The sequence below is a fragment of the Melanotaenia boesemani genome, chromosome 9 (genome assembly GCF_017639745.1).
Source record: "Melanotaenia boesemani isolate fMelBoe1 chromosome 9, fMelBoe1.pri, whole genome shotgun sequence".
NCBI lineage: Eukaryota > Metazoa > Chordata > Actinopteri > Atheriniformes > Melanotaeniidae > Melanotaenia > Melanotaenia boesemani.
Genome location: NC_055690.1, coordinates 21,194,965 through 21,213,500, shown reverse-complemented (window position 1 = coordinate 21,213,500; position 18,536 = coordinate 21,194,965). Strand labels below are relative to the sequence as shown.

The following is an 18,536-nucleotide window of genomic DNA, read 5'->3' as shown; positions in this document are numbered from 1 at the left end:
CCCACATTTATCAATACACATATATTCCCCAACCACTCAAAATCAAGCTGCACTTTGGCATTAGAATTAAAATTTAGCAGCTGGATAGATACCGTTACCCTGAGTTGGATCTGAGTGGGTATATAAACTGGATTGATAGATAAAGTTTTAGATATCAAATGTCTCAAAACTTTTTTTTGTTTTTGCTAAGTGTTACCCCTCTCTTCTACCTTTGTCTGGATACTCATTTAAATGTTTTAAATGCCCTCAAACATACTCCAAGTGACTGTACAACTTTATGTGCAGCAAATAAACACTTTATTGAAACAATTCATGTAAAACAGGTCTTAGAAAGTACATTACCTAAATTTTTTCATTTTATTCTTTTAGGGTGACTTTTTTCATCCGATTTGAAACTCTTTTATAAAAAAAAAGAAACAACTTTAACAACTTAGTCTATAATTACAAAGCAACAAGATCAGTGGAAATGTTAAGGCACTTGATCATCACAAAAGGCCACAAATAGAAATGTTTCACTTATTTGGTTTTTAGTTAGCTAGACATACAAACACATAAACAAATAGAACATGAAATGTTTGTGTCGCAGTAAAGGCCAAAATCAAGATTAGAGGTAATTCAAAAGCCTACTTCAACCTGTTACGAGAGAGAGAGAGAGAGAGAGAGAGAGAGAGAGAGAGAGAGATAGCTTAATTTGGTCCCATAAGTTCAGCAAGTGCTTCTTGACTTACACATATAATGAACAGGGATTTGAGATGCATACATTATAAGCATTTAAGAATTAACTTAACTTAGCAGACAAAAACCCAAAGTATGATTTCTGGCAGTGGGATGCAAAAAGAAAAAGAAAAAAAAAAAAAAAACATGAGAAACTAGCACAATGGTCAGCCAGAAGATGGCAGTATAGATCACTAAAATGGCTTCATAGAAGTTTTAGCAACACCTCACTGAGGAGTTTCCAGAAACTGAAACTTTAAGCTCTTAGTTAGACAAGATTTTGTTTGATTTTTATTTATTTGGTGCTTTAAAACGTTGTAAAGTTGTAGGCACGTGGTGTCCCTTAAGGGTGTTAAAGGGGTAAATCTGACTAGAACTGCAAACAAAAATAAAGCCACTTATTTACATGATGCAGCAAAGTCTTGGCAACCTTGAATAATGATATGAGGATGGGAAACAGCATCAAAAAAATCAAAGTACAAAAGTACTTAACAGAGTTTCAATACTTCTTCTTATGAGGACCTGTGGTTTAGAAAGGTGAATTTAGGAGCTTGTTTAATGCAAGAAATAAAGAAAAAAAACCTGTTGAGGCTATTTTGAACATATACAAAAATAGCCCTTCATAATATACTTTGCAATCAAAATAAATAAAGCCAGCACTGAAAGGGATTTTCTTTGTGTTTGGCTGGCTATGTACAGTTTTTCACAGAGCTTTATAAGAAAAATAAATCCACCATCCTCATTTTCCTTCACCAGTATGGTGGTTTGTGTAACTCCCTTGATATAAAGTGGGACTCTTTTGTTTCCTCTGCTGGTGTTTAATTAACCAGAAATGGACTGTCCAGCTTTGCGCATCGCTGTAGCTTGTTTTAGAGGTTGTTGTCGTCGTGTGTCATTTGCTCCAAAACTTCCACCAAATAAGGCACAAAAAGTGAGTTTTATAGTAAAGTCAGATTGAAGCTTACAATACTGTCTTCTTTCCCCAGAAAAGTTGTAGTTAGCCATCCTGAAGTTTCTGTCTGTCCTTGAAAGTTTTGGTCTCACTTGAAACCTGGATATATTTCTCCAGCACGCAGATCCGGATTTCAGAAAAGCTTCACCCTCATACAAACCAAGGTCCGGCGCTTACTTTGAATAGCATGGGTAGGGAAGCACTGGCTCAGCCTGGGAGAAAAAATAAGCATATTTCCTTTCTTATCCATCCAGAACAAAATGCTAGGTCTCCTCGTCCCAAAGACAGAGCTGTTTTTGGGGAACATAGTAGGTGAAATGGTATCCCTTGCTGCAGCTCTTTATGCCACACTTGTAGGTCGAGCCTTTGCCCAAGGTGTCACGACTGCGGCAGTACTTCAGCAGACACGGGTACCACTCCAGACGCAGGCTGTATGTGCAGAGACATGGCTGCCACAAGTCTTTTGTTGAATGACAGGCCTGAATGCTGGGCGCTTCTGTTGTTTGGGGCAGGACTTCAAACACAGAGGCGTCCACTCCTGGAATACAAACAGAAACATTATCATCAGAGCTTGTGGCATTTGAAACAATATGCCATCACCCAGTGATGTGAATCACTCCTTTTCTGATGTCACTCAATTAAAACCTGTATTGAGCTGGAGAGGACAAACAAATTGGCCTAAAAAAGACGGGAGATGGTGCAGTAAAACTGGAGCTTTGTTATGCTAAGGAGAAGCTGCTGTGATTCCCTCTGCAGATGAGGGTGCTTGGTGAACTATGACCATCAACATTGTTTTCTTTATAACAAAGCTGTCAGTGGACAAAAGTGCTGTCATCTGGATTCTCCTCAGCCTAAATAATCAGGTTTTGTTGCTATTAAAAATTTGGATACCCCTACAAATGGCCTTTTAAAAACAAATGTTTAAATAAGTCTTCAATGTTTTCAGTCTGAATTTTTCTCATGGTAAAAAGTGGAACGTTTCTACAGATTACAAAGATCAAATTGGAGAGGAAAAATGGATGTCAGAAACAGTAACATAGCCTTGTTAAATAGTACCACAAGGTAATACTTGGGATTATATGGCTAAAATCAAGAGGAAAGAAGTGTGACGCCAATAGAAACAGGGGAGATAAGAGTTTAAGAGACAAAGAGAGTTACTTCAGAGATTAAATGTACAGAAATAATCTAAAGATGCTGTGCAGAAAACAGAGTTACATTCATGTTTTAATAAGACGCAGCAAATTACCTTTGTCCATCCAGTATTTGACATCTGCCTCCCTGGTGTAAATGGCCTCCCCTGCTTCGCTACACATGTTATGGATGTGCGGGCTAAGTTGCCAGGCCCGACTGAGGTTGAGTGCCACGCTCATTGACAGCTGCTCCAGTCCTCTCCGCTCTTCTGCCAAGCGAATAGCTTGTGGATTTTTCTGGGGGAAAAAAAAACCATAAATTATCTGAATTTGGTGTAATTTAATTTCAAGTCAGTAAACAACAGGTGCACAAGTTAGAAACATGAAAAAAAGAAAGAGAGATGTTGAATGAGACTTACCCATCTGATTATATGCAACAAGACATTCTTAAAGCCATAAAATGTGGGCTTCATTTATTCAGTATAGTAGTTTTAAATCAGAAAATTGTGTAAATAACCAAGACAATAAAAAAGGAAATCCCTGTTTAATCCAAAAAAATTTCATGAATTTGACTTTAGAATATATGTAGGAAAAAATTGGGAATGTGGCTTTAAGTTGTACTGAAGTCTTGAACTTCCCTTTTTTTTTATTAAGAAAACAGCCTTCAAAGAAACCACCATAAGTAGCTTCTACAACTATTACATATGGTCGGGAGAGTTCCTGAGTTGATTTCTTATATCAGGAGAAATACAATCTCGCACTGCAAGTCTGAAATGATGTTTACACGTGCTAATTAGAGATTATCTAAGTAAAAATGCATTCAGTGCACTACAGAAAAGAACAGTATGGCCTGTTTGGGAACTGGGTGGGGGTGGGGTGCCCTTTTGTTCAAGTTGAGTTGCAAGGATCTGAGTTTCTGTATGAATCTCATAGGTCTTTTTTTTTATGGACAGACTGGAAGATTTACTTCTAAAATCCTACCTTTAAACATAATATAATTTTAAACATACAATAAAACCTTTCACATTTTAGTATCAGTACCACAGTCTTGGTTTGGGCCAAATGCAGATAATTAGATTTGTGAGATATTAAAATGCAACACAACACTGGCTTGTGAATTAGTAGCTCTTCAACCAGCTTACTATTTACTTTAGATTTAAGATTCATACAAATTTGCACAAAACCATTAAAAAAACTCAAAACAAAACAAAACAAAAATATATATATATATATATCAAATAAAATGACACAGGCATTTTTCAAGGTGGAAATGTCACGACTCGTCAGACTCAGTTTGTATGATAAATCAATTTCACACTTGGACTGGCCACCTCAGAATCCAAAACATACCCCCACTGTAAATCTTTGGTATGTGCTGTAGAAACATTATGCAGATCATCAGCTGTGTACTTCCCAATGCACATGAGTGTGAGCAGAGGATCAGTAAACCAATCCAATGTAAAGATCTGTGTTGCTCTATTGTTTTGTTTCTCCAAATGCCATGACATGACAATTCAATTTAATTTTTTACCAACAAGATGCATTTTTTAACCAAACAAATCTGAAACTATAGAAAACGACGGCATTGCAGACAGTATAATCTGCTGCATCATACCTGTCTGAGTCGAGCCATGGACTCACTGGGGATGATCTCATTGCGGTTGAGGCGAGAGATGAAGCACAAGGCTTGGTACTGGTTCTGCCCTCTTTCCAGCTCGCCCAGGATCAGCGCTCGGAATATCTTCACATCCTGCAAGAGGCCAGAGAGGAAAGATGACTGGCTGAATAGATAAACAGATGGTTCCTGGAGGATATTGAAGTGGTGTTTGAGGAGAGGCTATAATAATTTACTGTTCGTATGTGGAGCTCATACATATTAGAGCAAATATTCTCTTCACAGCAATACTTAATGAAACACTTTTCCAAACATTAAGTAATTCAATATGTAGAGTTCAAAGCTGTTCAAACAACTGTCTGCTCAAAGTAAAGAGCAGTTTATATTCACTATATCCATAAAGATTCATCTGACAGTTTGTTGATCCTTTTTATTGTCTGTACTCCTGGACAATGTTGCTCCACTCATGCTCTGGTTATTTGTACTGTACTGTCAAATGAAAACTTTGGACCTGGTTTTAACAAATTTAACAGGAACAGGCTATATTAGTGGGAAAAATCTGATAGTTGGATTTTACAAAACTGTTTCTGTTGACACATGTGTGGGAGATCTGGCACCAAACCCAAGGCCAGAAAGAGTTCTGTGAAGGGGGGAGTGCAAAGCATGATGGGAAGCTCCAACAGTGGGGAGAGCCAGACCAGCAGACCTGTCTTTCTATTCATCACACACCCACCCCCCTCTTCAGCTTCGGCACAGACTCACACAGTCCCAAACACCCCTCCTCCACTTTTCACACACTCGTCTGAAGCAAAAAGGCTGCTGAGGAGTAGCAGTTTGAAGGCTTTCAGCCCCTGCACTAGAGGAACTCTGGGATAGATAAACAACCCAGAGATAACCCCACTAAGTTCTCCTTAAGCTCTATGGTCCCACTTCCTGAACAGCAAAGAGAGGGGGGAAAAATGAGTACACCCTGACAAGAAAGCAATACATCGTGCCCCACATGTGTTTACGCTCTGTAGTTCTTAATAGACTACTTTGCATGATCACTGGTTCTTCACTCTAGAGCCACTTTTGTCTGTGTAAGAGGTTTTTTGGCAGGCACACAATACAAGCAAGGGTATTACACAAGATAATCATGCAATACCATTTGACCTTTAGTAAGAAAACTACTGAGAAAATATTGATTACATCTCTGTGACCTGCTCAGGGTTCCAGAGAACATGGCATCAAAGGACCACAGAAACAGGCTGTGGAAATAAGACACCATCGCTGTTTCCACACAGAGATAATAATAATAATAAGACAAAAGCTGAAATGAATAAAGAGAATTTCCAGACAAGAGGAGGGCAGGAATACATATATCACATTAAACAGAGTGAGACTTAAGGAAGAGGGAGTACAAAGCTGACACAGAGATGGGCAAGTAACTTCAAATGTGGGGAGACGCAAAGGCCACGATTTCAAGACCTCCCATATTGCAGACACATGGCGCTACACTGGGACAGAGTGTGTGTTTGTGTGTGTGTGTATGCAGACTAGGCAGAAAGAAGAGGGAACACATTTGTGTCAGCCACATGGATTTGCCCCGAGGCTCCCTGGGTAATTACAGAGAAGCAGGGTAGCTCTACCAACCCTGCCTCTTTGGAAGCCACTCAAAGATTGCCTTCTCTTCTTGTGCCATTACATGTCCTGATTAATGATTGTCTGTTTTTTGCTGAAGTGCAAAGGCCAGGCAATTGTGCTGACTGTGGCAACAACTTTTATAGATGTCTCAAAACCAAATTATCTTAATACAATCGTAATATCTTAAGGGGGGTTCTTAAAAATGAATCAATTTCCTGCAGAGTGCAATGAGAAAAGTCAATACCACTCTTATATGCCTTTATGCCATATGCAAGCATATAGTCACTGGACAATTCTCCTACCTTAACATTGATATTGGAAATAGGAGGAGCCAGCTAAACTGACAGCATGTTGTATCATGTTTGTTTAGCCCATAAAAACCAGTATAAGTACAACAATATGTTGTTTCATGGGAGTGTTTGTGCCTCAGGTGCAGTAACTCCCTAGAATTACATGTAGCTCCTGCCTAGAAATAATCCAGCTTACAGTTGTGTTTTTACATTCTTAAGATAAAGAGGACCATTGTACATTGAAGAACTTTACAACTATGTTGAATCACCTCTCATTAGAACTAAACTGTGAGCATTTGTTTATGAAAGGGACCATCTGCTGTTAGTATTCAAATGCTGACATGTTTTCCTGTTCTGATGTAGGATTTCAGTTGTTCAGCAGTTTGGGGTCTCATTTGTCTTTGCTACGGAGTCCCTAATGTTTTTAATGGGTGACAGATTGCCAGATTAGCATCAGGAGTCACTCTATGGTAAAATAATTGTCCAATGTGATTTGGCTTTGTTGTCCTGAAATCTGCTGCCTGGATGGCAGCAGATTTTGTGCTAAAATCGTTCAGCATTTAAAATTACTTCACTGATAAGCAAGTTACTCACGTCACATGTACTGATCCAGCACCATACCATTACCAGTGTCAGGGCAAACTGGATCACAAACCAGACGTTTTCCTTCTCTTTAGCCCAGAAGATGCAGTATATGTGATTTCCAAAAAGTATCTGAAATTTTGATTCAACAGACAGGACAGTGTTCAGCTTCAGTTCAGCACATCTTAGATAAACTCAAGCCCAGAGACATCAGGAATGGTTTTAGATCTCTGCAAATGTGGAGCAAAAGGGTCTTCAGTAACCATCTGTAGACATTCAGTTTAATTGTAGCTACATAACAAACCAGTGTAGATTTCTTTAGCAGATAGGTGTTGCTGGAATAACAGTCAACGCAGCATCTAAAAGCAAACACAGTCATAACAGTGACATCACCTTAACACCATCCATCCAGACAGAAGCTGTTGGATTCAATCGTTTGTTTGGACAAGAGTAGACTCACTTCTGCCTCCCTGCAAACCAACACTGGCACATGTGTGCTGACTCATTTGTGTAGACACACTCAGAGGTATAATTAAAGAAAACACAGCAAGTGAATAAAATGTGCAGTGCTGTGATTAAAGAAGGCGTTGCACCTGCTGTTTAAATGGCAGGCATTATCCAGACACCAGAAAAAAGCTGGTACCGACCCAACTGATCAAACAACGGCTACATGTAAAACTCTTCGAAGTGGGTTGGTAGTGTGTTTTTGAAGTCAGAGCTTCACAGAAAATGCAGATGAGAAGACAGATGGGTACAGGGTAAGTTCATTTAATAAAGATAGAAGTTGTCTGTGAGAGCAGTAGGAAGTACAGGTACATGTTGCAAAAAAACTGTTTAGGTGCAGTATGTAAAGATCCAGTCAAATCCTAATTTAAACACCCATTTGTAGCAGTAATTCAAAGTGAGGACGTCATAAGGTAGGCCTGTTAAAGCTTGAAAATGAAGAGTATGGCCAGTGCTTAAAGAGGCTAGATTAGAAAAAAAATGTGCATGCCCTTTAACTGACTAAAGTTAAAAGCCTGCAGACCAATTTTAGAAAAAGTCAGCAGGTATGGACATAAGGAAATAAAAGAGCAACTTTAACCCGTCTTAGAAATATCAAGTAATAAAAGAAAAACTAAGCCTCAAGTTTTTCCCTCAAGCAGTGCAGCACAAATGTCAACATGGCTATAAATAATCTGCCCAAGTATAGTTCTGTAATATTGGTCCCTTACACCCAGGACATTTGTCGACATACTACCACTGGCCAACAGCCAAACACAAGCCTGTATTCATGCAGTGTGACTAGTGGGACACACTGAGACCTGGTAAACAGGAGAGTGAGTAAGTGGGGCTTGTTTCACTGGTGGTTACCTGGTGGGCCGGACTATTTAAGAGGTGCACAAAAGCCGATTCACACACACTCACATGGTGCATTTACAGTGAACATTCTCGGTCACTGTAATACAGCGAGCCAAACGCTGTCTCTCTAGTTCATACTTAGTTCACTGGCTGTGAAATGAGAACTGGCTGAAGCCTAACAGTGACAGCAAAGCAGTGTTATCTTCATATAAAATGTTTGCAGCTATAAGCAGGTTAAATGAGATCTGCCAAAACGTGCACATTTCTGGTGTTACACTGGCTCATCCTTGCAGGCAAGAATGGTCAATTAAACAAACACAAATGCACAATGTACAAATACACACAAACAGTGTATTAGTAGCTGTCCCCTGCGTAAGGGGTTCTTCCTGTTTTCAAATCCCCCGTAAAACCCTGTCAGATGATAAAGCTGATGGCTGACTGTGAACAACTGCTGGTCATCCACACTCTGATGAGTCATTTGGGATCAGCGTGGGTCTGTGTGGGTCAGAGATGACTTTTTAACCAAGTCATTAGAGCTGAATCCTATTGAGGTGATATAAAGTAAAAACACTAATGATGAAATGTTACGTTTACTCTTAAGTTCCCAAGCTAACCCCCTTTAAAAACAACACATGGATTTGTTTTGCATGGCGATAAGGAGGGTATTTGCCTTGGAGTAAAATGGGGGAGCCAGTCAAAAAGCACAGGTGTGGGCAGGGATTAAAGATCAGTTTGGGAGACGGAGTCAGAGTCACACACAGACAAAAGGAGCAGGAAAAAAAGCCGCTGAGCTAAGAAATGCTTGAGTTGAAGCTAATTACAGACACTCGAAAGGAAGGAATGTGGAGTCACATTTAGAGCTGGTCACACCTGGCTGCCCAAAGAACTAACCAATTAGTAAATAGAGACAGTGAATTGACAATCAAAACACCGGAGGCCATGGAAAGAAAGGCGTTTCCTTTGGCTATTCTCCTCATGACAATGAAAGGTAACTTTTGCAATTACTGGGGCGTCATTGCAAACTCAGAAACACAGCTTCAAATCTGTATTTTAAAGCCTTAAACTATATGTGCAAAACCTGTGCTGACCATGAAGAGGGAACTATTCATTCCTTCAGTCTGGATACAATTACCAAGACACCCAAACAGTTTATGGAGACTTTGCATTCAGGAAATGAGATGAAGGTAAACAGTGAGTGCTAACAGCGAAGGAAATGAGCCAGATAGATAAGGCGTAAACAATAGAGATGGCTACAATCCCATTCAGCCTCTAAATGTTGTTCTGAATCATTCTGCTGCACATCCTGTTGCACGAGAAACAAAAACATCCATTTCATGGCTAAGGCATTAAAAAAATATGGCATTTTGCAAACAGCAAACATGCATTTTTTTTCCTTTTTATGTTTAAACCGATCTCAATAAGGTTCAGATATATAAAAAAAGATTTTAATTATTTAAATTTAAGACACCTTTTTACAATACTAATTATGAGATCTTATAGATAACACAAACTGTTTCATGAGTAGAAAGTTGACCCAAGAGATGAGTTTCACTGGGAAAAAAAAATGACATAATTGTTTCCCAAGTGTGCACCCTTATTACTTCACACAAGAACTCAGACTGAACTGTCACTGATGCAGAACGCAATAAATTAGTCTGAAATTAACCAGACTGCACAACCCAAAAAGGAAGCTCATGCATTTCACAAAGGGACATTTCAGGACACTGTGTGCAAAAGAGAACAGAAGCTTTGGCACAGTAAGTCCTTTGTTTGCTTTTGTTGTTGTCAAATGCTATCTTAAAACCTCAAAGGTAGTTAGAAGTGTTGCAGCTATGTTCACGGCAAGCCACAACTGCTGTCTGCTTTTCCATTAAAGATGGTTACCACAGCAATCAGAGATCCCTTGTCCTTCATCAATGGGGAAGAAAAAGTTTTAAAAAGGTACATGATAGCTGTCTCTTTCCATTCTGGTTTCTTCTCTTGTGGAAATGGAAAGTTTTTTTTTCTTTATTACTAGCCTTATAGATGAACATATGGCCTATTGGTGGGAGGGGAACAAAGGATATAGACACCAGCTGGAGCAAAGGGGTTTTGAGAGGCCAAAGGGAGACCATGTGGGGTTGTGAAGGCCCACAACAAGGCCACGGAAGAGGGTAATTTACAAGGGTTCAGTCAGCCGGGAACAAAAAGTGACCAAGAAAAAGACTAGGGCCTGTACAAGTTCATCTTCATAAAAGACAGCAGCTCTTTATATTGCAATGGAAGATGAGCAGATTTTCTTAAGTAAATTTCTTCAGGGTCTACATAAAGTAAAAGTTGGGTCCCTTTGATCTTTTTCAGGAAAATCTGGAGGTGTGCAATTTATCAGTGTTTATTCATGAAGAGGCCGTCCCCACGATGCTGGATTGCAGTAAAAATGCAAAAGTATTTTAGCAAACCACCTTTTCATCCCCACGAAGCCAGGGATTAGCCTCCATGAAACCGACCATGTCTGCAGCCAGGTACCAAAGTGGATAGGTTTGAGTCCTCTAGCATCTGTGGTACTGTGCATACAGCGTAAACGCACCACTAGAGGATATGACGTCAATGTGATGAACATGTGCCAATTCCCAATCCACCCTTCCTCAAGTTTTTTATGCTTTGTAGTCCTGCGTTTTTTGGAGAAGTTCGACTACTTCATTAGTCCAAAGAAATGTTTCTCTTCCAATGTGTACTTCCTGTGTGAGCCTTTATCTGCACGTGTTGTTTTGCTCTAACTACTCTTTAGCGCCCCCTACAGCCTTGTAGTATGTACTACAGCATTGTCGTGCAGATGCTGAAGCCTTTCTTCTAGTTTTCAGCACCGTTTTCACACCTGAACAGGCTTTGGTGCCACGGGGACATAGCCTAAGTCTTGAACTGAAGTGCTCATCATTACATTCAGTTCACAATACATTCTGGGTTAACATAAATTAGCCCCTTTAGAAAGTTACAGTTTCAGTTATTTTACTATTTTGACCAGCCAGCAGCAAAAACATCAATTCAAAGCACATGTTTCTTTCCTTTTACAGTTTCCTAAAGGCCTGTAGGCTTAGCCATACTTTGACCACATCTCTCCAGATCTGTTTGATATCTTTATCCATTAGCGCCAATGAGACTGAGCTAGTATTCGGGGACAATTTACATAATGTTACATATAAAGCATTGCCATAACAATAGTTCAGTTTCTTGAGGTTAGCATTATGGAGTAGCAAGGCACTTTGGTTCATGCTAGCCGTGTTGCTAACTGAAAACAGTGATTGTAACTGTTGGGCACATAATCCTTGTTGTTCTTTTGTTGTTGTTGTTGTTATTTAACAAGATTCTTTGATATAAAAGTCTTTAAATTTCAAAGAAAGCAAAACTGATCTAGAGCTGCATTACAAATAAAGAATTTGGATATCAGCTAAACAGCCTTTGACTCTTAGGATGCATTTATACAAAGATAGTTAGCTAGACTCAGTACAATTGGGGACTCAGTTCACTTGGGGGGTGCAATATTTTTCCAGACCGAGATTGCAGTCTTGCAGCATTACTCAAACAAATTGGACCTTTTAAATAACCTATTTCGCTCTTTGCCAGAGCTGCTTCAAGAATTACTGAAGGAGAAAACGAGACACACAACGAAGAAGAAAACTGGCTCATCTATTGGTTAGTGCAGAATATTTTCTGTTTTCTTCACATCAGAGTAAAACATGGAGCTGTATCAGATCCTAGCAGTCCTTGTTTGATCATATTTCTATCAGAACCTTTGCCGGGTTCTGCCGAGCCCGACTACAAACCATTTCTCCTGGCCAGAACTGCCTATTGTCCCACATGTGCAAATATTTTGGTTGTGTTTACCCAGAATGCCTTACAGGTAGTGGACTACAAAACAAAGTGCACTGTGGGTTCAGTGCACGGCAATGTGGGTAAAAGCAATTAAAAGATATGCACATGTGGGATGATCGGTGACTCTAGACTTGAGAAATGGCTCATGGTCAGATGTGGATGAATTTGGGAAAAGTTTTCATAGAAATCTGATCAACCCAAGATTGCTAGGATCTGACACAACTCTCCATTTAGCTGTTATGTACTAGAAACCAAAGTTGCTCAGCATTAACCAATAGATGAACAAGTTTTCTTCTTTGTTGTGTGTCTCGTTTTCTCCTTTAGTAATAATTGGTGCAGCGCCACCTCTGGTGGAGAGTGGGCCACATTATTTAGAAGATTCATTTGAGAAGTGCAGTGGGAATGGAAATTTTGCCCGAAAGAATGTTTCTGCCCCCAATTGAACCTAGCCACCAATCAGACCAAGTCTAGGCGACTATCCTTGTGTGAATGCACCCATAATGTGCTTGATTTCTAATTGAAGCTTAACTAATGTGTTTCACCATTGAGTCCAGAAACTGGAGCTGTTCAAGGTCATTTTATGTCACTACTACCCATAAAACACTGTGACTAAACCAATGATGACAGACTATCAGTGGAATGACTTTCTTTAAACTTACAAGTAAGTAAAGCTGCATAAAAGCAGAGGCCTCCTAATTTATTGCTATGTGTGAACGTGAGTTTTCCTTTTGTGTCCGCTGCACGTTCTAAGGTTGACTTACTTCTTTAGATAAATTAACCCCTGAATGACTTTGGTGATTCACCGATGACTCACCACTACTTTTTGGAAAAAAGGAGACTTTCTCATGAACTGTATGTCTGAATCAAAGGCATTTCCTAGAACAGGTGACACCTACCTGCAATGAGGACTTTAACAAGTTTGTACAAGTGACAAAGTGGAATGGTGTTTCTTGGTTGACTAAGAGTCAAGGTGTGGCAGCTAAGAGAAAGGAAAAGTGACTGTACTAACTTGCAACTGATATGAAGTTCCCACAATCAGAGAAAAAAAAACACTGGCAGTTGCTTCTTGTCAAACAGTGGCATTTCCCACAAACACAGTAAAAAACAAAAATAACATCAACAGCAGACCTCCAACACAAGACAGAGTATGCTTAAAAGCTTGTAAAGGTCACAAACCAAATCCAAATGACCAGTTGTAATGACTGCTAGAGGAATAAAAAAAAATGTTTGACAACATGGATCATTTTGTACTTCTCAACAGGACTTACAGAAAGGCAAAGCAACAACTATTAGCTTGATGTGAGGGTGTGTGACAGCTCTCCAGCTCAGTAAGCTTACTGCTGGGCGTGCCCATAAAGCCTATGTACTTCAAAAGACAATCACAACGTACATTGCAGTGAAGTGATCTGAGGGCAACACAACCTGTGCCTGAAACAATCTGCATTCACCCCACTGTGCCATTGTTTTCCTAATCCAGACCCATTTTACATGTTAATGTGAGTTGGTATCAAATGGCCTCCAGCAGTCCGTTGAACCCAACAGAGGTCACTCAAGCAAAGCCTGCACTGATTTGCTAAACACTGAAATCTCTGATGTGGTCATTACTAAACAGCTTAAATGGATCATCTATCTTCAAAAGACAAACTTTAAGAATTTTTCCAATATTTTGTTTTGGTTAAAAAAAAAACACAAAAAGGTCCACCCACACAAGTGAAACGCCAGTGCAAACATTAATGTGGGTGGAAAGCTTGTAATATTTCCAAAACCATGTCAAACCAAATTTTCTGTGTCAAAAATGGTCTAATCCATATTCTCTGAAGTTCTAATATAAGGCCAATGTGCACATAACTGTTTAGTCAGATGTGCATTATTGCATCCCAGAAATAAAAACGTCTTCCTGCGTTACCCCAGCCAAGAGTCTCATGAAGTCACTCACATTCCTGCATTGATCAGACTCACTAGTTGGACATGAAAGCAAGACACAGCGAGTACAAGCTGATTAGCTTCTACGACAAAGTTTCTACATCTGGAAAGACTAAAAACAACCCTTCAAATATGTGAGACATTTCCCTTAGATTCATCTGTGAGACATGGTTAATGTGCAGCTCAAGGTTTCAGACTGTGTTAGACCATAATTTGTTGCAGGAACTAAAGGAAAAGGAGCAGATCTGCTCTGAATTGGCAGCTAGGAAAAATTCCAATACAGGCTACAACAACATATGTTCAGATTTATATGCTGTTGCAAAATAGTACATTAAGCATGCCATCAAAATGCAACTGAGCTGAAGATTGTTGGCATTTTGCATCATTTAGAGTCAATTTAGACATAAAGACTAATATAAACAGTTAAGCAACTCATGTAAAGTCACTTTTATTCACCAAAGGAGAAAGTACTGAAAAAGTATTCTAAACCATGACATTCAACCACAGAAGAAGTGGATAATCAGCACCCTTCCCTGAGGCTTATTTTATACAAATCATAAAAAATGACACTTCCTCAGTGGCTTGAACTTAAAATATATTGTTATTCACATGGTGAGATTTATTCAACAGGACACAGAGGTGTTGTGAGCTAGCTAAGCCACATCATCTCTTCCATATGTCTACATACAGTACCTTCAGAGCAAACACAGCCCTCCTGAAGTTACTGTATGTACTGATTCTCACAGTGATTCATTGCTTGGATAAAGTCGACTACACCTCCTTCTCACATCCAGGAGACCACTCCACCACCATCTAATGACTAACATTTACTGCTTTTTTTGCCACGTATTCAAAAAGAAACAATGAGGGACAAGGCTGTTTTCTGCTGGTTATTGTTCAAGAGCTGTTTTAGAAATTATTCCAATAATGTATGTCTGTCCAATACATTAACTCCATAATGCATATAAAAGGATAATTCATTCACAGAGTACATGAACCTATCCCTGACTGTCTGGCTGTGAGGCATCACTATAACCCCATCATTGTGTTCCTGTTTAAACACTCTCCTACATGCATCACATTCATCTCAACTGTATATTCATGGCAGTGGGAAGTGGCAGCTCATCCAACTTTCCATAAATCATGAATATACTGCACAAAAGCTGAATGGAAACCATATGGAGGAGGAGCCAGAGAAAAAGACAAAGACTAAGATGCAGCGACAGGGCAACAAGGCTGACCTACAACTGGAACAGATAAATCAGCTGGAGGAAAAGTAAAATGATCTATGAAGTCTTAACAAAACCACATGTGCAGATGTTTGTGTGAGCGCATGCACACATGTATACGCGAAGGGATGCAGCAATGCCAGGCGAACACTTCCAGCTCGCAGATCAGTTTATGTCTCTTTCTGTTGGTGTGTCACTGATGATTGGGGGTGACGGCCTCTTCTCTTTCAACTCTAAATTAGCTGTTTTGGTTAGTGAACCAGACGTGCAGATCAAAAAGGTCAGACATGCCCACTTAATCCTGGTAAATCTCCCCCTTCACATCTCGCCAACCCATCAGCTTCTGTGTGACAGCAACCATCACAGACACATGCCTTTGCTCTGTGCACCTCTGAGACCCGCCCAACAAAGCAGACATAGAAATCATTCATGTAATTCATTTTTAGAAATGTGAACATCATAGCTGCAAATTGGGCCAGGACATTTGATCTGCTAGTCAGTTTTTAGAAGAATGCTAAATTTGGCCACTTTTGATCAGTTCTGGGCTGGACCCATGAGCTGCAGAAGTTCTGATGCCAATTGGGGTCTGTGGGCACACATGTCTAAGGAGCAACATTAGACATTAGGTTAGAGCAAGAGGTCAGTGTTGCTGACTAATTTCAGCCTGGACAAATTTGGGGCTGATCTCACGAGACAATGTGGTAAAACGTGCCATGGAAAAGTTTTACAAGTAGAAATATACTCAAAGTTTCTGACTGTGTCTATAGGACCCTAATTAGATTTTGTCCTTGGTGAAACTAGTGAAGTGAAATGGCAATACAGTCTAAATTAAATGAGTGTTTCCAAAAGTAAAAATTGGGGAACCTTTTGTAGCGTTCAAGAAAAAAAAAAACAAAAAAAAGAGAGAGAGGGAGGGAGGGCTAACTTAAAAAAAAAAAAAACCAATAAGATAAAATAAAATAAAAACATCAATGCTATCACATAAATCTGGTCGCTAACTTCATATCCAAAAGGATGGATTCTGTATTAAATGTTAATGCGCTGTTTAAGACCGCGTTTATTATTTTAATAGGGGACCTCCTGGAGACTTCCAGGATCCCAGTCTATAATTTGGGCACCATAAACTCAACTCGGTTGTGACAAGTTCTGGCTCAGGTAAAGCAGCTGTTCAGTTCGTTGTAAATCCAAAGCCAGTTTCAACTGGGTCTCATGATGAGCAGGAGTTTGGTTCAAATTATCTGAACTTCTCACCTGTTTGAAGTCCGCCAAAAAGGTGATGAGCGTTCCATCTCCTTGCTTGAATTCGAGTGATATCGAGTCTCTCTCACTGTCCGCTTCCAAAACTTCCTCGGTCACCAGTCCGTCAGAGAGTCGGACCCGGACCCGCAACTCTGACCCGAGTCCCACAGCGACGACAAGTACCAGGGCGCACAGACGGGTCAGTATTTGAACTGAAGCCGCAGAGATGCAACTCGCAAACATCCCCGAAGACGCGAAAGTGAATCCGACTGAGTAAATAATCGAAGCGAAATCCGAAGATCCGCGTTCATATCCCCAAACTGAGTTGCGTTCTTTGACTTTTCTTTTTCATTAAGTATTTTCCCACATATTTAAAGTGGGGGTTGTAGTTTACAGGTCACTGCTCCATAAGGTGCCGAGTGTGCCAGAACTTCCCAGAATTGCAAGCACAAGTCATGGATAATCACACGGCCATTCCCCCTTTCCTAAAATCTCTGCTTTTCACTTCTGGTAACCTACTTCAATTCAAAGTCTGTCGCTCCAGTGTTTCTGTTAGGATCATGCGCAATTTAGTTCCCTCCCACTACAGCGAACAGTCCGATGATGGCACGTTGCTTCTCATTGTGTTGATATTCTTTTTTTTTCTCTCTCTCTCTCTCTCTCCTGAAATTCATGCAGCCCCGTCACTTCCTATCCCTCGGTATCCCACTGCTGGCCCGGCCTCCAAACTTTCTGCAGTGTGTGCGCACGAGTGTGTGAGAGTGAGCGAGTGTGGTGTTGGTAGTAAACTCTTAAAGCCATACCACCCTCTGAAAACTCTGCCCATCCCCCTAAAGGCCTCATGTGATCCTCCTGCACTCCAGCAAGTAGGCTAATAATACCCCCAACAATGATAAGAAAGGTGCTGTGAGGATTTGTAAATTATATATTTGTGGGTGTTGTTCATACCATGTAGATAAACAAAAGGCATGGGCAAACTTGTACTTGCAGCTAGTGGTAAATCAAATAACTATGATGCATAAACACAAATCTCTAGATAACATTTATTAGGGATCTTTATATCTGGTGTTTTATTAAGTTTAGATGTATATCATGCTGGTAACTTATCACAAAAATGTATTAATACATTTGTAGAGCTGACAGTTAAATTCTTCAAGATCAGCTTATTTGCATTTCAGATATTGTGGCTTAGTTGCGTTTGAATTCTATAAGACCATTCGAGAGAAAAATAGCATCACAGACTGTCAACTAAAGCTGGGATCTTCGGTTTATTACTATTTTCCCCGTAGCCAAAATAAATAAATAAATCAATAAATACAGTGGGACAATTATCAACCTTTTCTGTGTGCACCTAGTTCTTTATGCTTCCACCAATTCCTCTGTCGACTCTTGTATTCATGACTTCAGAGGCAAAACCTTCAGGAATAATCTGTCTGGTAATTATTGCCTCTGATGACAACACATTTTTTTACTCAGAGGTTTCAGCACAATTAGGGGAAAGAAAAGACAGCTGCGCCTTTTTTCTTCTCTTCCATGTTATTTAATTTTACTATGTCCTCAAGGGAAGCATGACAAATATGAGGTAAGAGCTGCCAACACAGATAAAAGCAGCCTATCTGGAGTGAGATCTCAGATTCACAAGAAATGATTGCTGCTGTTTATGTAAGTATGCTTGGGGGGGTGACATTCTGGGAATGTTATATTTATTAACTGATGCACTGCATTCTGGGTGGGCTGAGTCCCAGATCGAAGACTTTAAATGTGGCGTCAGTGTAGCACTGCTGGGACACAGAGGTGGTCGCTCCAGTGAAGGGGAAAGCAAACAGAGAGGTCATAAAGCAGAACAAACATTGTTAGGTGGGACTGGCAAACCAAGCTAGGCTCTGGGTCCTAATAGATTTGAGTAGTAGAGGTCAGGCAAACACACCCCTTTGTGATGGAGTGTATCTCTCAAGCATTCACCAGGTACATCTCAGTTAGGGCTTTCAAACAGATGGAGTTTGGACCAAGAGATGGTTTTGGAATGTATGTCTTATTTTTAAAACCTTT

General features: G+C 39.9%; 1 protein-coding gene across 1 annotated transcript; it reads right to left on the bottom strand.

Moving 5' to 3' along the window:
• Positions 1–280: 280 nt before the first annotated feature.
• oafa (OAF homolog a (Drosophila)) lies at positions 281–17,224 on the bottom strand. Its single transcript, XM_041994983.1, is given in 5 exon segments — positions 281–2,204; positions 2,913–3,093; positions 4,412–4,546; positions 16,500–16,759; positions 16,762–17,224. Coding segments are annotated over 5 exon segments (888 nt in total). The 5' UTR covers positions 16,799–17,224; the 3' UTR covers positions 281–1,929.
• Between the last annotated feature and the right edge of the window lie 1,312 nt (positions 17,225–18,536).